Below are 20,508 nucleotides of genomic sequence, written 5' to 3'. Positions count from 1 at the left end.
CTGCCATGGCAGGGGGTCGGACTAGATGATCTGCTCAGGTCCCTTCCGACCCTAGAAACTATGAAACTATGAAATCTAGATAAAGTCGTACAGTTTTATGGTGTCTGAAAATATCTGTGCTCTACAATGAAATATTAACTGTCTCCCAGTTTTTAACCTGATAAATAGCTTGAAACAATACTTTTTCAAAGAAAAAATAAAATATGCTTTTTATTTCTCTCTAGTAGGGCTGTGCGAAGCTTTGGGTAGTGATTTGATTCAGAGGAGATTTGGCCCAATTTGGTGGCCAAACCCAAATCAAATCAGGGAACCATTTAAAAGGTCCGGATCGATTCAAAGCTCTCCAAATCTTCAGAAAAGATTCAAGATTTGGGCAGTCCCCAGTGGCTGCAGCCGACTTTGAGCTGGTAAGTAGGGGCGGGGAAGTGGGGGCTGCAGGAGGGGACCATGGAGGGACCCTTGCCAGCCTCCCGACCCCCCCAGACCCCTCTCCAAATCAGATTTAGCTGAATTGACTCGGAACAGTGATTCAAATGACTGAATTGAATCGCTGTCTCCTGAATTGGCTGAATCCGAAACGAATGCTAGCCGCTTCTTTACAGACCTACTCTCTAGCAATGTCTTTCACTACTAACATTAGAGAAGTTGAAGTAATACAGTTTTCATGTAATTCCCCAACAGGGAAGGTACTCTGTTGCTCAGAATTAGAATCAACATCTGAATACACCAGGCTCTATACAAAGAATTAAGGAAGTGAAAAGATCAGGCTGTTAATGTAATAAGAGGATTTTCAGTGGATAAATCTATAATGTGCTAAGGCAGTTTGCTGCAAGTGTTTGCAAACAACAAAAACATTTCTGAGAGAGGATACGTGTTAAGCAAAGTTAAACAACATTTCTTATCTACTATTTTTGATATATCCATTAAATCAGGAGTGTCAAACTTGTTAGGCCCCGCTGGGCTGCATCTGAACAACAGGGTTCCTTACAGCTCATATCTGGATCCACTGCTAGTGGTAGAATAAGGCAATGGGTGTCAGGGAGTCACAGGCTAAGGACAGAAGTTATGCCTAAATCAGTTTAAGTGATCAGAAACCAGTTTAAACCTGTAACAGACCAGAAGTTCAACGCACATAAACTGCTTTAAAAATGGCCAAAATGAGTTTAAGATAAACCTGACTGAATGTAGTATCAGGCTTAACTGATTTAGGTCAAACCAATTTACAGAACTTCTGTCCCAGACCCCCTCCTGGTTTAAGTTAACTCACAATTCCCCAGCATCCCAGAATGCTTTGCTTTGCCTTTGCTGTCTGTTCCAGCAGAGCAGGGTTGCCCTCCCCACCCCGCAATCTCCTCCGTAGTCAGAGCACTATCAGTGCTCTGACTGGCTGAGAAGAGGGTGGGGGTGGGAAGCCATGTTCCTGAGTTCTGGTAGCCTAAGGGGAAGGGGGGTGTTAATCCACCCTTCCCCCAACCCCTCTTCCACTGGCATGGGACCCCAGCTGGCATTTGCCCGGCGGGGGGGCAGGAGCCCTTGTTAAGCATCCCCAGCCCCCCATCCCAGGTCACTGCTCAAGTGGCAGGTATGGGGGAGAGGGCATGGTGCTGCAGCTTCTTAGATTTTTTTTTTCACTGTCTTTAACAGTGATTCCTTTTGTTGTATCTCTTTAGTTAAAGCTTTACATGTCAATAGTAACCCTTCTACAACATTTCTTTTATCTTTTTATTCACCCAGGATTTATGCCCAGAGACAATCTGAGAGGACCACTGGTCACGAAATTGTACAAACACATCCGAACCACAGAATATATCCTTATTCCAGATACCTAGAGCTGTTTTTCTTATCACCCAATTTTCTAGTTCAGATAGCTCTTTTCTCACCCAGCCTGCCATATGAAGTTAATCCAAAAAGGGGAAAAGCTCCTGAATTCCAACTTTATCTGTGCTCCCTCCCTTGCAAAACCAGTTTGGCAAGTTTAAGTGACTGAGCCTCCAAACCCCAGGAACAGATTTCACAATCTTCAACAGCTCCAAGTTCAAGCAGCCTCCAATTTCTAAGTCCAGTGTTCAACAAAATTTCCAAGTGCTGTGTACAATAAAGTCTGTCAGTCCAAGCGAATTCAGTAGTGTCCATCCAAGGAAGGTGGAAGCCTGAGCGCTCCTGCAGCGAGCAGAGGTGGGGGGACTGGTGATGACTGCCAAGGGCTGCTGCTACCTTCCCCCTCCAGGCACACCATGGCTGAGGACTGTGCAGGCCAGGGTGAAGTTTTAAATCCCTCCCCACTCATACTTAGCCTGCCAAGGCCTGGCCACAACCCTCTCCCTCAGCTCAGCTTCCCTCCAGCCTTCCAGCCACTGAAGAAGGGAAGGGGAGGATCATTCTAGCACTCCCCTTGGCTTGTAGCCTGAGCTGTTCACTTGCTTCTTGGTTCAATCTATGCGGGTTAGACAAACCTGCAAAAATTGAACTGATTCAGGCTCGGGCTTTTTGAATGTCTGTACGTACTGTCAAAGATTAACAAATACATTACTCACCCCCACAAAACTACTGGCCCCTTGAGAAACCCCACAGGCTGTATGCTTGAAGTCCCTCTTTAAAATAATTATCTAAAGTAACTGAGTGACGCCCAAATCTTAAGAGAATGCTGAACTATTTCAGAACCAAACTTTGTTCCTCTTAAAATAAGTTTATGATCATTTTGGAGAATTTAAGAAACGTAATTCACATGCAAAAGAAAGCGCTAGTTCTGGTTTTGCTGATTGGCTAATCCTGACTACAGTTTGAGGAAATGTATTTCTTCCTCTGAACCACTAATATCTTTTACCATGGGATTCTCCCACAAATATTTGCATTTTTCTGGTTTAACTGAAAAACATGTAAACCTTTTAGTTGTAATAAAATTCTTCCTTTCACACAAACTGACTGCTGATAAGGATGGAAGGATATATAGGTATTTGTGCCCTCCTTTGCTTTTTATATTATTATAAAAAGGTCTGAAAGTTTGTGACAGGTAGGGACATTTTCAGAGTCTTTTTCTTCTCAATATGTTTTACCCCAGAAATATACGGTCTGTGAAAAGATGTTCTTTGTTTTCAGTGAAGACATATTCAGGGTTCTCAAAACTGGACAGAAACAAACACTCTCATCCCTCTGCTGAAGGGAGAATAATTGGATCTTTCATTTTATATAATAAGACATTCTCCCCCAAACCTTTATCAGAAATTAGACAGATTCTAACTACTATAAAAATAAAAAAACTCTGAAGTGAGGAAAAAATCTATTCCCCTACCAATTCATTTTTCCTTGTCATGTCATAATCCTATTACATTTCTACTTTTCCAGTTCAAACAGGAAAATATGAACTTGATATTTCTAACATACAGACAAGTAAGAACACCCCCCCCCCCCAAAAAAACCAAACAAAAAACTACAGAAAATGCAAACTTATTTATGGCTATCTTTATACATGAAAAAGCATTCTTTCCGGTGCAAAACAACATTTTTCTCTAGTGTAGGTTAGCTTTATATAACTATTCATCTTTGAGAAAGCCCTGCAACTGAAAATGAAAGGTGTGTATTTCAAGAAAGATGTGTTTCTAAAAAACCACATTTTCTGAGGGAATGGCAGCAACACAATTCTCAACAGCAGAACACTCCCACAAAGTACCTCTTTGTAAAAATCTTGAGGCTATCAACCACCAGCTGTCCACTGGCATTACCTAAAAACCAGAACTTCATGTCACAGAAGAATGAACTTTTTCTTTAGGTCAACACTAAGATTTATTGGCACTCAGGAGGGTATACACCAACTTCAAGGTAAAACAGTTTGACACAAATATCTGAGATAACTCTATCAGCACTGTATTTCAGCTACTCCAACCTGCACTGGCTGCTCTTGTCTGAAGTCAGTGACTGCATGATTCAATAGTCTGTGACTTACTGTGAGATGTGAGTTATTGGGGTCAGCAATGTCTCACCCTCCAGGTCAAGCTCATCTGCAAAGCTGTTGGTCCTGATGAAGGGTCCTGTGTTCACATCTAAGAACCCAGGACTTTTTTTCACTGTGAGGAAATATGTAGATAAGGGTTAGGGCAACAGTGTGTAGCTGTTTTTAGAAAGGCTGTACAATACATTTACTGTACATAAGAGGAGGTAAATGGCCAAATAAAAGAAATTACTTAAATACAAATAAGAATTCTATAAGTAGTTGATATATAGGACAAGACTGCATTCAAAGGAAAATAAGATATGGAAATATTTTTATATGTGAAAATTTCAGCCTCTGGTTATGCAACATGACGATATCAAATCCTATAACAGAAGAGAAGCTTCTCTGCACAAAAAACTCTATTTCGGGTACTTGCTTCAGGATTTTATTAGAACTCAGACCCATCTGTGCTAAAATTATTATTATTCCAGAGAAAAGTTCTGGGGGAGGGGAGGGGAGAAAAACCTACAGCTATTTGTGGATATTCCTCATATATAAGCATTTAAACATTCAGGTGCTGGTCCATGCTCAAGGGATTGTATGTACATTTTGCATTAAAGAGTAAGTGAATAAAAATGCAAACATTATTGGGAGCAAAGACAAGAACCCAGGATTGCCCACTCTCAGCTGGATGCCTTCACTAACAGGTTACTAAGTCATGCTTCCTCTTGCTAGGTCTCTTTTTCTGGCCCCATGAATCTTGCCTCTTGGCAACACAGAGATCCAGCTTTAGCAGGAGGGGTTGAAGGGCCTCAGCCTTGCCTCTATCCTGTTGAACAAGAGACTTTCTGGAGAGACAGAAGAAGTGGATCTGAGCCCCGCTCAGGCTGAAGGATCCCATAATCCAAGTCTTCCACTCTCTGGATAAGTCCCCTAACTCTGACCAACACCACCAACACTATTTGTTAATGAAAGTGCCTATGACTTCTATGCTCTGACTTCCTCTCAATGATCAGTGTGAAGGATGCATAGTATAAGCTTACCTACTGCCCTGGACACCCCAGAGGATACAAGCACTGGGGCACTTTATTTATGAACCCAAAATAGGATTAAGTGTGAAATACATGCTCAGATACCAGCCCTGTTAAGATTGTGGTGCCATTGACTACTTGTAGTAGCAAAACTGTTGGCGCCTAAACCACTTAGGCACCTATGAATTTTCAGCCATCTGACTGGGGATTCCGTGGCTCACTTTCTTAGACTTGGATGGCCTAAGTCCAAACTAAGTTCTCCTTTAGGCACTTTAAGTGCTTGTTTAGATATTTCCCCTTGGCTGACATTCATTGGTATTGGAAATACCATAGACTGGTTGTTGCATGTATATAGCAGTATACATGTACATAGCATCACACAGGTAATAGGAAACAACAAGAAATAAAACCACATAACTGTGTTTACTGTAACTAGGTGTGTACTTGGTAGCTGTGCTGGACGAACATGGCTATCAAGTACACCCTGACACACAGAAGATGCCAAATTTTAGCCGATTTTGGATTTTAAACTTAATTGTAGAACAACAAAGAAGTTTTTTTTTTTATCTCCCTGCCTGCCATATGACACCTCCAGGGAAGGAATTCTACTTGATCAACACATCGAAAAGGTACTCAGCACAGCTCACAAAGACACTCTCATGGACCCAGAGGGACAACCTTCCATCTTCAGCTCCCTCTGTGCAAAAATGAACTACCCATGCGGACTTTTTACCATCTTGTACCAGCTACACTTTTCCCCGAGCCTGATGAAGGGATGTTGATCCTGAAAGCTTGCAGAAAAGGACAATTTTCTTGCCACTTTCCAGTTGGTCTAGTAAAAGGTATCATTTTGGAACCAAGAGTTCTAGTTTTTTGTACGTCTTTACTGTAACTATGTATTTACTGTTAGCAACACTGTGAGCATATGCTGGTATTTATGGTGGTAGCTTTTTAGCAATCCTAACACTATAAAATAGTTCTTTTTTAAAGATCCTCCACTCAGGCTTATCTGTGTGCTTTTTTTAATTACGCCAGTAAATAGCACCTGCCCAAAATAACAAAACATACAAAGTAGAAGCACAAAACAGAAATCAATAATTAAACTACCTTTGTAAAGTAGTAGACAATGGCAATAATTCTACTATGTCTTGAACTCAAGAGTTCATGAACATTTCATGAAATGGTTTGACCTTAGATGAGTTACAACACTAAATTAATATAGTTTACATTATATTTGATAACTGCAACCCTGACTATTGTGTTCTTAGGAAAAGCAAAGAGGTACTAGAAGGGAACAATTAAGTATCTGGGCATGTTATTCATAAGGGGCATGTCTACATGACACATTTACTGTGGAATAGACTAATTAGCTCTGCAGTAAACACTGCATGTCTACACATGCACCCCTATAAGGCTGCAGGAAACTAATTAACTCCACAGCAGAATAGCATTTGTAAATACAAGTAAATACTACCCTCGTGCTCCAGCCCAATGGGGTAGCAACTGTGCATGCGCTGCTGTTGGTTAAAAAACTCTGCAGCAGGATAGTGCTCGTAAATACACACTGGAGCATCCTTGCGCAGCCAGACCCTCCACAGCACATTGAGCTGGCCAGAGTATCCCAGGGCTAGCAGGTTGACCCCAGGGCCCTGTGTCAGCTAGGGCTGTTCCAACCCAGCTTAACATGCTGTGGTCCTGGGTGCATGTTCAAGCAGTGCACCCTGGAGCAATAAATTCTGGAGCAATAAGCCCTGGAGTTTATTGCTTTGCATTAATTGCATACATAGACTCACCCAAGGAGCATTATTCTACTCCCAACAAAATTAGTAGAGGTTATGCAATGGAAGCATAATTAGGAATAATAAAAAAAACTTCAAAAATGCAACAAAGTTTTAGTCAAGTACTAGATGACTTCAAAGGCACAAATACAGTCAGATTTTTACAGATGAGTAATCAAGTCAAAATTGTGATTACATCATCAACCATATGGCTACTCAAAATAAAAATTAAGTAAACTTCTTTTTAGTAATTGCCCTGTGAGAACAGGGATCCTGAAATCACAGCATGAAATAGAATTGGGTAGAACTATCCCCAGGATATATAATTTTACCTTAAATTAGGAACTCAATTAACACAGTAATGGCTTAAAGCCAATTTTAACAGTATTGGAATGAGAGTTCTATAGCAAATTATAGTAAACTCAAGCGTCTGCTGTTATTTTTCTGAGTAATATCATCTGTTGGATTAAGCACACATTGCTGCATTCCCCATCCATGATAGTGGTTATGAAACAAACAGCAGAAGAAGCCAGCTTAAGACATGCAACAAAATGATTTTAAAGGGCCTTATATAACTTTGCTAATCAGGCTTCTTTAGCTTTTGCTAAATAAATTCTGAATGTTCAATATTCTGCCACATGCAGACAAAGGCCAGGATCCTAAAAGTCTCCTTCCTTATTCCATACATAGTACATGCTTCTCTGAACATATTAGTCAAAGAAGAGGTGCCACCTAGCCATGCATTCCAATTATGAATGGCAATAATACCAAACATGAAACCACGTGACGTGCTTACCAAGCACTCAAAATTTTCTTTTTCTCATCTGAGGGATGGTATGTGGGAAGTCTTGAAAGAGCTGTTATTGGGTTGTAACAAATTATTCTTTTGGTGCTGAAGGTGGGAAGGGCACAAAAATGATATTTTAAAAAAGAAAAGATGAAATTTAAGCTAAATCCAATCCAATTTGAAAAAATCTCTGATAGTAACAAGAGAGTTTGCCAGGCATTATATATATTGCCCCCTGAACAACTTCTGGGTTCGCCACTGAGCATGTCCCCTGCCCCCGCACTCCTGTGGGACGCTCTATCCGCATCACCATCACAGCATTCAGGAGCTGTGTCTGGTACCTCAAGGTATGTAGAAAAAACATTTAAACTTGTGTCTATGGCAAAATCGCTGATTCTCCAAACCAGTATCGAATGTTCAGATTCGGATTTGGCCAAATCAAATCAGGGACAGTGATCCAAATCAACAAATCCAATCACTGTCCCAGATTTGAGCCGAATCCAAATCTGAATCGAATAGGGACCACGTTGCACACCCGTAATATATGAAGCAACTGCCTACTTTTTGGCTTGATATGCTAGAAGTCCCACAGGGCTACTGTGTGGGTAATCTTGGGCAACACAAGGGCCTCCCTCAGCATTCCCCTGTCTCTGTGTTCTTTAACATGCTTTCCGTGTGCAGAAGTGCAGGGAGAACCACTACCAAAGAGTTTCTGTGTTTTGCGCTCATCTGTCTGGCAGGAGAGGGTGGGAAGTGGGTCACTGATGCCCCTCACCCCTGGCTCCAATGCGCCCCTGCTTATATAGTACTGGATGTCACATATGACACCAGGTATAGATCAGCTGAGGTTTATTCACTCCCTTGGGCAGGAAAACCTGAAAGGAGACTGACCCCTAGAGTCACAAACTCTGTCCCAGGCTATTCCAGAAACAGTGGAAGATGTATTGTCCCTTATTCTAGGCTCAATTTTCCAAAATCTTCACTTTTTATTTTTAAAAATGTTACAAAAATGTTAGTGATATTATTTTGGGGAGGGATCCATTTTTGATCAGCTCTATAGTTTGCAAGCAATTTTTGTACTGAATAAATTCAATGAAAGGTGTCACGTTTTTGAAAATGTAACAAAGCTGGACAAAAGCAAAATGTAAAGAGCAACAACAAAAAGGCAATGCTGTATTTACAACGTTTTCCTGTTTTTTTTAACCAGGTCTAGCTAAGATGTTAAAATTGCAAAACAGTAGGATAAAGCTTGGCATAACTATTCCCATGTAACTCAGCAGAAAAAACAGGACTGCATGTAAAAGAACAGTTTTCCTCCTCACAATGTCTGTGTGAAGAGATACGGATGATGGAACCAGAAAATAAACCAACACTTCAAACCACTTCAAAACAACACCCACAACCTTAGCCAAAGTGAACCAGAGTGCTGCATATTTGAAAAAATGCAATTAACTGCATTTCAAATATTGTATTAGTTGTTCATATTTAGGTAGCTCTGGGCTCCAGCCCAGGGTACAGGTATCAAAACACAACAAACAGTAGGTATTTTCATGGCATTTCTGGTATATCCGACATTAAGGAATATTGGAAATCTTTCTAAAAAGTCTTTTCTAGAACAAAAAAAAGAATTTCAGACCTTTCAAGGTCAGCTAAAAATAATTTTAAAGACCATTAGAAAGGCTCATCAACACCAAAGATTACTCTTCTCTGATCAGACACCTGCCTTCCTGCTACTTACACAATGTTTTACATCTAATGTAAACTTTTACATTTAATGTAAAAAAAAATAAACTCCCCAACTGATGGACTTCTGGTAGCTGTCTCTGAGAGGCATTACTATCTATGAATATGTTTAAAAAATAAGACATGTTTTTTAGAAGAATTTTTTACAGGATCATGTAGCACAAAAGTAATAAAGACTAGAAAAGACGAGGGAAATTTCATTTAAGTCATTATACATACTATGGCTGAAAGATTTTCACTGGGGTCTGCCTCCCTACATGTCACATGATTTGAAATGCAAGCATGAGACTCAGAGTGTGTCCAGACGAGTGCATATGTATGGTTTCTGGTGGCTCAAAGCTATCTGAGGCACTGTAAACCTCACACAGCACATGTGCCCCTATCTGCCACATGGGAAGATCCCACTTTCAAAAAAGCCACAGAAAAAAAAGTAGTGTGGCACATGCAGCAGCAGTGCGCACCACCAGAACTGGAGATTGGCCATCCAGAGCCATGCTTTGGCCGCTGACCAGGCTCTGTGCAGCTGGATCAGAACCACTGCTGCCCCGGGAGGCCCCCAGGATCCAAGATAAGGCTGCTGGGGCAGCACTTGTGGTGACCCCAGCCTTCCCTACCCCCACTCAGCACAAGTTGTTGCCATGTGCTGGAGCACGTGTGCAGGGGCATGCCCTGGGGCAAAAAGCAGCAGCTTAAGTATGTGCCCTGGGAAATGCACATCAGTGCATGTGCACACTCGTCTGGATGTACCCATATAGATCTTTTTCCAACAGTTGAAATCTTTCCCTTCAGCATGTTTCTTTCATTCCCTCCCCCACAAAAAATTTTTTTCATGGAAAGTGTCTACTTTCTACAAAACATTTCAATTTTTGGTTACAACACTGAAGTTCAGAACTCTATATTCTCTGCATGGAAAAAAGTTTACTTCCACTCTACCATTTTGTCAGACATAGCAAGCAAACTCCAAACTCGGCAGTGCAAGGATTTAATTACTGGCAATTGCAAAAAGGACAGAGCATTGAAATATGTGTTTTACCTGGAGAAGAAGGAGCACTGGAGGACTGTTGCTCTGCAGAAAGTGATGCCCAGGAATGCTGACGGTCTGAGTCATAGGAAAGATGTACACAACAAGAGTCAGACAGAAAGGAGGGGAAAAAAAGAGACAGCTGGAGAGACATTCACATGCCTTTAATTCAAAGTCTGTGTTGGGTCTGTCCTCTTTAAAATTAAAAAATAGAAAAATTGGGAAAGAAATTTTTATTAAATTCTTAATTAAAATGCTTGCATGTGTATTCCAGGGCTTATTTAAAACTAACTTACCACTAGGGGGAGGCATTTTGCCTCCTAGAACTATCCCTGTGCACCGCAGAAATAGGTCTTCTGCAGGTTACTGTCCTCAAGTGCCTGACCTGTTCTGCTGGACAGTGTGACTGTAGCTCTGCCTCCTCCCTGCCACATTTGTGGTATGCCTGAGCACTACCTCTCACAAGTGGATAACCACAAAAGGAGTAGGCTCTCTTTTAGGGTTTTAGTATTCTTTACTACTGTGTACAGTAGGCATCACACATAGTTAAGTTTTTGTACAATAGGAAAAAATGGAAGTACTGCATGCAATGTAAATTGCCTGATTCTATTTTCAAGTGCTTATAATTTTTCCAAACTTAATTTTAGCTGAACATCTTGGGAAAACTTCAATCAAAATGTTTCAGCCAAGTCTACGAGTAAGGTTAGGGAAAATGTTTTTTACTTTTTATTTTTTACACCTGTTTTTTCTAAACGTCCTGCTGATATCATATTTTGGAGCAGGGGTCATATATTTATCAGAGGTGTTGCCTTCCCTTTTGGGGTGCACATTTTCTTGGTCCCATGAGAAATCTGCCTAAATTAACTCAAATTATGAGACTATGGCCACTGACAAATGTTAATTTACTTGTGCAATTGAGTTCTAACAATTTTTATGCTGGATCCCAAAAATCAAGCTTTCTGCCATAGAAGGTCTTAATTGATGGTGTTAATCATATCATACACATGCTCCATCTCCTCCTCAACTCCTGTGTGCTGACTAGACTGACTAGCCTAAGGCTGCAATGGCTGGACAGAACTGTCTCTACATTTTCTCCTCCTAACTCCCAAGAACCCTTGAACAGCTTGTCACTGGAACTATGGGCAAGGAGACTGTCTCCCTCTGCTCTCAGTGTTTGAAGAAGCAGCCTGATTACAAAGCAAATGCAAAAACAAGGTGAACCAAGGTAGAAAGAGAGGGACTGAGAGGGAGTTGGAAGACAGCACCAGATAAGGAATCTTGTGGATGGGGGAGAGGACTCAGGGTGGGCAAATGGACTTGGACAGAGACTGGCAGGGAGACTGGGACCAGAACCCATGGGGTAAAGACTTGGACTGGGGAGCCCAGAGAGGTTCCATTTTGCCTGATACTCTGTTTGTGCAGAAAACAGATATGTAAAAAATAAAAACAGTAAACAGCATATTTTCTCCTAACCTCACTTTCAGAATTGGCTGATTAGATTGTAGGGGAAAAGATGGGTGGTCATGTAATTAAAGACTGGATCGCAATGCACGCAAATGAGGGCTACATTAAGATTACATAGGGAAACTTACTTCTGCATTTCTTAACTTCTGAGTGCCTCACTTTGCTATCTTAATACTTTTCTAATATAGGTGTGTGTATATGCATAGTAAGTATTTATGCTGAGTGCAGGGGTAAATATACTCATTGCTTTTCTTTTTCTCCCCTAAAACTATTGTGAGAACACTGCTAGCTGAATTCCCATGTCTACCAAATTCACTATGTGCCTGTGCAGCAAATGTAAAATTAATTTAAATTGGCTGGGAACCCTCCTTTAGTGAATTTCCCCAGTGTTGCTAATGTAAAACAAGCAAAAATGACTTCACTCTTCCTACTCCTCCCCATCCTTTGCTTGTTCTACCACATCTGTCATCACTAGAGATGTAGCATTGCCTCAGGTAAAGACAGCAAGGAACCTTATTTTTAGAGTGTGGAGGTAGAGGATTGGGCAACCGAATGATTCTGGTGGAAAGAAGTTCCATTTTGCTCTGCTCATGCAAGTCAAAACTCTAGTGGAGATTCAGGTTTAACTTAAAACAGGGGTGGTCAGAGAGGAACAAAGAACTACAACTTAAACACTGTTGCCTCTTCATCTCCTCTGCACCAGAACTCTGTGCCAGTAGGGTGAAGAAATCAGCACTGTATATTTTTGGATAACATAACAAAAGTCCTAGAGTCCCTGGACCAAGTTCTCTGTTATTAAAGTCAATGGGATTTTTTCCAGTCTTCAAGTGTTTGCAGTCAGTTCCATGCAACTCCTGGCCCTCCCACCAAAGTGTTGTTGAGTTTTCACAGACCTAACTCTAATGCTAAACCTTGTTCAAAAGATTCCTTGTTAAGAAGGCTCTTATATGCATCCTCTCAGAAAAACCCACATATGTACGGGGATTTGAAAGGTCAATGACTTTAGACTGGTGCTGTTCCCGTAAAAAACATGGTTTATGTTCTCAGGTGCTTATCTCTATATGAATGCCTCCATGCATTTTTACAGGTGCAAGCATTTATGCATGTAATTTCTGAATGCATAATATAGTAGATCAAGTCTGGAAATTTTGCTGGTACCCTCATCTCTCTGGTTAGGAAAGTGCTGTTTGCCTAAAGGTTTGTGAGCTCAGTTACTGGTTGTTTGATCACTTCATGATGGAGTATTAAATGCACTTGATTATGATGCAATAATGCAAGAGAATGGATGGTATCCAGCACTTTATAAACAAGTAATTTATAAACAGGCTTCCTGCGTTTCTCCCTCAGTAATGAAATTGTGATTGTGACCAGATGTGCAAGGTCTATTTTAGTTTATCACAGTGTCTTTGGTAGCAAAGGAATTCTAGCAAGCTGTCACTAGGCACACACAAAAGCACTTCAAATAATGTTACATAGTCATAGTCTGGCATGCTGAAGAGAAATTAATTTTCTTCAACTTACCAAGCAAATTTAACATTCCTGTTTTTCCTGTATACTTGTAAGAGTTTTTGAGAGGAAAAAACACAGATAAAAAGAAGATAAAATAAGTGTCAGAAGAAATGGAACATTTTAGATTGACAGCTAAAGAGCTCATTCTGAAGTAGTATTAGTAATCTCTCCACAAATCACATTGCCCTTTAATATGTTTAAGGATTCAAAATCTCAAAAAAGGGATTTGATAAATATAGGCTTTCATAAAGCTTGCATATTATGTCAGTTAGTGATAAGATATTTTTCAGTGATTGGCCCATAGAATCAGGTCAAAGTTTATCTGCCTTCCAACCACTAAACCATTTGAACAAGATGTAATTGTTAATCATTCAAAAGAGGCCCAGGAAGCCTGTAAGTGAAGAAAGACTGTAAAACAGGACAGTAGTACACCCAGAATGATATAAACAGTTGAGTGTTCCTTCCTGAACTATAATATGCCTGGTTTCAATTAACACTCTAATCATCTCATTATAATTGCCATAGCATGAAGTCAAGTCAGCCAATTTTATGAAAAAAATGTAAGAGCTTAAAAATCTAAATGATCTATAAAATGTACCTTTAAAATTGTATTTCATTTGCTATGAGCATTTTTACAATACTTAAAACACAGAAATTAACAGTCTCTAATACAATATGCTTTAAAAAGAAATATACTGTAATCAGTTATTTTATGTATGACTTCTAACATGCCTAAAAAAACTGTAATTGCCACAGAACTATAAAACATTCTTCCTCCCTTTACCTACCCAAAAACCCTTATAATGATGAATTACACAGATGGCTTATATTTATTTCAAGTACATATAAAGCACTGTCACTTTCTATCTAAATATTTAATGTATAACCAATAAATTACAAGAAGGGAGAGGTCATGGTTGCATGTGGCAGATCAGAAGTTATGGGTTTATCTGTTCTCTGATGCCAATGTGCAAGAACAGCACACAGCTTGGTTGAACTTCTTGGGGTAGAGATCATGGGGATATAGTTGATAACCAAGACCCTATCAACTGAAAAGCAGGTGATTTAGGCACAGAGAAAGTAATTTTACTTGCAGGTGGAAGACAATATTTAAACTTAGCCTAAAAAAAACTATAGTGGAGCATTTTCATTAAGTGAGCTATTGAACTGTATCAAGACCAGACAGGGGCAAAAGCTAGAGGAAAAAGTATTTCTGGGAAAGAAGAGGCAGCATATTCTACCACAAGCCCTTCTTCTGGACCAGTAATTCTCAACAATGGTGCCGCAAGATGCTTTTTACGGATGCCACAGAGTGCCCCACTACGTTAGTACTGTTAGGTGTGCAAACACCTACCCATAATCTACAAGTTAAACCCAAGGATGTCAAATAGGAATAAAAAAAAATTCTGACCTGCTGCAGTCTTTCTGAGTTCTTTGCTACAAAAGAATGTCTCTGTTATTTTTCCCTAGTCAAAAAATGAGTGAAAGCCAAGAGCTGGCATTTTCTGAAAGGTGCCTTGAATCTCATGAGGACTGCCTGCAGTCTAAAAGGGTTGAGAACCACTGTTCTAGATGTATGCTGACCATCTTAATTAGGATCATGTGTGTAATTAATCAATAATTCATTACTGTTATGTTATAACCGAATATCTTACCAGAATTGTCATATGCATCAATACTAAAGTCAGATTTCCTGTCATCCATCACATGGTCATAAGTGATGTGTGGCACAGTTAATATTTTATCAGGGGAAGAAGGTCCATTGTCCTTCTCTAGCTTAAACTTCTTCTTTTTCACCTAAAAAATGAATACAAATTAGATTGGGGTTGGACTAGATGACCTCTGGAGGTCCCTTCCAGCCCTATTTCTCTATGAATATATATGATTATATGACTATAAGACTTCTTGGACCAACTCTAATTAAAGTGCCCTGCTGCCCCCACCTCCTGGAGCATGTGTATAAATGTCCATAAATAACAAACAAGCTTAATTAGAGGATAACCAGATCAAAGAGATTCTCACCATTTGTATTCACTAACACCCTCCACTCATGATAATTTTTACAAAAGTTGGAAATTAATCCCAGCACCCTGGACCAATCCAAGTTGAATAATGGCATTCTGCTCACCTATATCTGCCCCCTGCAGTTTCTGTTGAATTAAAATATTCACTTTCACTATCTGTGTGTAACAGAGTGGTTTGTCCCTTACAAGAGAAGCAGAGCCTCGGACAGATGAACCCAGTTCCAAACCATGGCCTTCTACTCATAAATGTTCTGCTGGGGGATCAGCCATCAAACTGGGAATGGGGGAGGGGGGAGACTGGTATTTTCACCAGGGCTAGGGACAGACATTTAAAAAGCCAGAGCCTGAATTGATTCAATCTTTGCAGGTTAGTCGAACCTGCCTAGATTGAACCAATTTGGAAGTAAACAGACATTTCCTCTGGACTGAGGAAATCCAGGCACACGCCTGTAGTGACTCAGGCCAGGAGCCAGTGGACACTAGAGCGCACCCTCAGCTGCAGGGAAGCTGTGCTGGGGCGGGGGAGAAACATGGCTAGCCCTTGTGGTAGCTTGAAGTGAACTGGGCAGGAAGGGGGTTTAATTCCCTCCTCCCTGTCTGGACCCAAACCAGGTGCTCCCCCTTCACTGCTGTAGTGGCAGGTGTGGGGGCATTCCAGATGCCAGCCAGCATGACCCCTGAAGGCATAGGGGGCAGTGAGGGGGTTTATTCAGAAAGAGGCCTGCATTCTGGAAAGCCATAAGGGGGGCTAAAGCCCCTGTCACAGTCGCTCCCCCTCACCATTCCAGGAGCAGGGGTGGGGGCGTGGCCAGAGGCTGCCTGGCATGGCCCCCTTAGGTGAAGGGGCTGGGAGAGGGCTTATGCTGCTGCTTACCCCATGCAGGTGATCAGCAGTGGTGGTCAGGGTGGGCAGATCCTGCTGCAGTCCCACCCAGGGCAGAGGGTGGAAGAGGAAATAAACCTTCTCCCTGCCCCCTCTGCCTTAGGGAGTTATGGTGGCCAGCATCTGGCCACACCCCTGACCCTGCTGCTGCAGCAGCAAGTGGGGAGCGCCAGGAAGACCCCAGCTTAGGTCCAGACAGGGAAGGAGGAATTAAACCCCCTCTCTGGCCAGTTCACTTCAGGCAACTGCTGGGGCTGGCCACACCCTGCCACTGGAGCAGTGAGGGAGAAATGCCTGGTGGGACAGGGGAGAGAGGGAAAATAAACTTCTTCCCTGCCCCCTTTGCCTTAGGGGGGGCTGGAAGTGGTCTAAACCCCCACCCCTGCCCACCTGTGCTGCAAAAGTAGGGCCAGCCCTGCTCCACTGGAGCAGAGAGCTTAGCCCCATCCAGGGCGGCAGAGCATACTGGAATGCTGGGAGACTCTGATTTAACTTAAACCAGGAAGGGGTCTGAGGGAGAAGTTTGGCTTGAGCTCAATCAGTCTAATACTACTTTCAACCAGGTTTACTTCTAACCAGTTTCAGCCATTTTGTAACTGGTTTATGTGCAACTTCTGTCCCTAGCCCCGGTGACCACGATGTCTCATGTAAAGTAGCCAACTTGGGGGATGATTAGAAAATTAGCTCAGGCAAATGGAACTCAGCATTAGCTAATTTGCCCTCCCAAGAAACTGCATAACTGAATCTGCTCTGAGTGTCATACTGCTGCAGATAGACTGCTACTAGCATTCACACTGAGTGACTGCAGTATGGACATGCCCTATAATGCTCTGACTCAACTTTCAGCATGAGAGTCAGGAGCACCAACCAGTCTACAGTCCAGAGAAACTTGGAGGGAGTAGAATCCAGACCCTAACTTTTTCCTAAATTTTGAGTGATTGATTTTCCTAAATTTAATATATTTACAGTTATACATTTAATATACCTTTTCTATGTAAATTATATATACTATTTGACAAGAATCCAAATTTGAACATCGGAGCCTTGAAACTGGAAGCAGTTCAGAACCAGATCTGAATAGGTCCAGGTCTTTTATATTTATGGGAGGTTGGCAATTGCAGACTGAACTGAGAAAAGATTTGGGGTTCAAGACTCAATGCTGGCTAGCATTCAGATTAGGTAGCACTGACTGTTCTGGTTGCATATCAGACTAAAATAATGGAAATCTTGCAAAATAGCTTGTTAGACTTTAGCTGTATTCAAACCATAACCTTAAAGTAGGCCTCTGTCAATTACAACCAAAGCTACAGAGGCAAGATTCAGTGGGTTATCACTGAGGACTGAATCTTACCCCTCTGAAATTGGAGAGGTTCTAAATTCAGGGTTAGGCCTCTCCTAAGAGACCAGATTTTTTCCCATATAACCCAACCCCAAATATAACACACGCTATTTTGGGAACACCAAGGAAGGAAAAGAGATCTTACCTAGGAGTACAAGTAAGTACCTGGGGTCTGGGATCTCTGGGACCAGGGGCCATTTGCTGGAGCTAGAGGCTTGGGAGCTACTGGTTGCATGCTGGAGCTGGGAATCAGGGCTGGGGGACTGAGAGCTGGGGGCTACACAATGGGGACTTGGGGACTGGAGGCCACATGCTGGGCCTAGGGGCTTTGAGGCTGTGCTCTAGAGCTGGGAGCTTGAGGGCTGGGGGCAACACACTGGGGGTTTGGGACCGTGTGCCAAATGACACATACCAGGACTGTGAGACCATGAGTAGGGGGCTTGAGAGCTGTGCACCAAAACTGGGGGCTTGGGATTTGAGTGCTGCATGCTGGGACTGGGGAACTGTGGGGCAGGGACCACATGCTTGGAGCACTGGGACTGGGAGTTTGGAGGCAGTGTGGCAGGGCCCAATCTGGCCATGGTGATGCCAGGGCCACATGGCAGTGCTGGCTCCAATTCAGCCACAGTGCAACTAGGAGCTATTTGATGGGGACTGATTCACTTGTACCTACCCCTGGAGGCCACATGGTGGGGTTGGGCCTAATATGAATATGACAGTACTGGGGGCCATGTAGCAGTATAGGCCCAGTCAGGCCATGGCAGCACTCGAGGCCATGCAGTGGGTCCAATTCTGCCACAGGCCAAGCATGTGCTCTAGCCCATCAGTTCTCAACCTTTTGCACCTACATCCAACCTACGTAAGGGCAAAAAATCCCAGTCCCACCAGTCGATGAGTGAGGGTGGGGGTGGGGGTCAGAGGGGAGGTCCCCCAGTGGCCAACTGAAGCATGCAAAAGCAAAACTGGAAGTCCCACCGTGGCACTTCCAGTTTTACTGCCATGATCTGAGTCCCACCAGTGGGATGTATCCCACTAGTTGAGAAACCCTGCTCTAGCCTGTTTCTGCACGTCACTCGGGTGGGAAGCTCCCCATGGTTCCAGATACTTGACAGCAGGGCAAGGGGCTAGGAGGGGTGTGCAAAGCGGTGGCAGAGTTTATCGGCTGTGGCTCTGGGAGCCATAGCATTTAATGATGCAGCTATTCTGCCTCTCCCTCCACCCCTGCCACCAAGTGCCCAAACTCATGGGGGGCCTTTTCCTCATATGCAACACAATTATCCCCAATTTGGGGAGTAGGTTATATGTGAGAATATATAGTAGCTGCTTGTACCGTCAAAGTTAGGAAGACCAAGAACATAGGACGTTTTTGCTCCGAAAGCATGGTCCACAAAGTCCATCATTTTTTCTTTCCAAATTTCATCCAAATCATGTTGAGTAGGACTCAGTTCCTCACCTAGCAAGTTATTCATTATATTTATACTGTATATAAATAGTTGTGACTCTCTAACTACATATATACTTCAGGCCTAAGTGGTCCCAAAGGAAATATGTATTTGTATACAAGATAGGTTAAACCATAAAAATAGTATGTGATCAGCAACACAGGTTGGTTTATTTTTTACCAATGCAAGTTCCTTCACTGAAAGTTTGTATGTACCTTCCTGTTGCTCATTTTCAGCATTATACATTCAGTTACTGATTGACTGAAGTGAGTTATGCCACTCCTGCTCCCTCCCCAAACTTGACACCTATCAAAATCAAATCAGTGAATCACAGCAAATTAAGCTATAGTTATAAATGCTTTATGAAGAAAATCCCAACGCTGATATGAAAGTGAAACTTTAAGACCAAGTATCATCCTGAAATACAAATACAGTTCACTGTTTTTGGGAAAAAAGCAAATTCGATATAATCTGTATAAACATATTAATGGAACTACCAAAATAAGAAAGAAAATCAAGATTAGTTACCGATACCATTACAGATTTCTTTGGTTTTGGGCTTGGTGACATCAAATGATAGTTCCTAGCAGGTTTTCTTATGTATATTTTCCACGTAGAAGAATCTGGGTTTTCTGCTGCATAACACCTCCACGCAGTCTAAAATAGTTGTTAGCAAAATAATTACTATAATAAATTATTCGCTACAGTTTTTTCTTAAAACACAAATTCTGCAATTTCCTCTCTACAAGAGTAGAGTAGTTTGCCATTTGAAATTTTTGTGGAAAATCCTCATTTATTAACTTAAATCCAACTAGTTTGAAACAGTTTGATAACCCTAAAAAAGGGAGAAAATGTTCTTTTTTTAAGCATATCATTTACTTGCAATAGGTTAAGTCAGGAAAAAAAGAAAGGAAGGATTACCTAGACAGTAGGACTCTGGGACTCAATCAGGTCCTGTGTGATCCTGGATATACCACTTTCTGTTCTTTATGTCCCTATTTGTAAAAAAGGAATAAAACTTTCCTGCCTCGCTGATATGTTGTTAAGAAAAGGAAATCATTGATCCTTGCAAGTCACTAGCACTAGATATAATAAACAGACAGTACAGTGAAAGAGGGGCCAAGCCTACTGGGTTGTGATTTCTCAGAGGCTAAACAGATATTTCTCTCACAGAAATAGCCAAACTATTCTACACAGGCAGGCTGAGGAGTTTCCCTAATGTACTCTGCGCACACAGCACAAAATAAGATACAGGTCAAGAAATAAAATCTCACACCAACTTGCCCTGGAGCCCTCTCCTGGGAGGCATTGCTTTCCTCAATTTTAGGGCTTACCAAAGACACTGATATATTTAAGCCAAAATATTCAAGAGCGGGTGCTTAAAATCAGGCAACTACGTTCCCAATTAGTCAGAGGGAGCTCAAACCTTTGAAAGTCAGGCTTCTCATATAAGCGGTATCCTAGGCACCCAGTTCTTTAATGGTAGGCATCCAAATGGTCCAGTGGCCCAGTTTTCATGGAAGTTAGCATCTTCCAGTCCCATTTCCTAAGTATGAGGA

At 41.8% G+C, this 20,508-nt stretch overlaps 1 protein-coding gene across 5 annotated transcripts in view; it reads right to left on the bottom strand.

Annotated features, from left to right (window-relative positions):
- The window catches only part of KCNQ1 (potassium voltage-gated channel subfamily Q member 1), a 583,404-nt gene that overhangs the window by 387,300 nt on the left and 175,596 nt on the right, over window positions 1–20,508 (bottom strand). For 2 of the 5 annotated variants that reach the window (XM_019551702.1, XM_019551697.1), the window contains exons 9-12: window positions 19,478–19,606; window positions 14,917–15,058; window positions 10,301–10,366; window positions 3,941–4,061 (exon numbers count right to left, since the gene is read on the bottom strand). In XM_019551702.1, coding sequence (XP_019407247.1) covers window positions 3,941–4,061; window positions 10,301–10,366; window positions 14,917–15,058; window positions 19,478–19,606 — 458 coding nt within the window. The remainder of the gene's footprint in view (window positions 1–3,940; window positions 4,062–10,300; window positions 10,367–14,916; window positions 15,059–19,477; window positions 19,607–20,508) is intronic. The other 3 variants (XM_019551698.1, XM_019551700.1, XM_019551701.1) reach the window with 3 other exon arrangements.

Source organism: Crocodylus porosus, unplaced genomic scaffold (genome assembly GCF_001723895.1).
Source record: "Crocodylus porosus isolate Cpor-Errol unplaced genomic scaffold, CroPor_comp1, whole genome shotgun sequence".
In the NCBI taxonomy this organism is placed as follows: Eukaryota; Metazoa; Chordata; order Crocodylia; family Crocodylidae; genus Crocodylus; species Crocodylus porosus.
The sequence above is the reverse complement of the archived record's forward strand: the minus strand, read 5'-3'. Positions and strand labels throughout refer to the sequence as shown.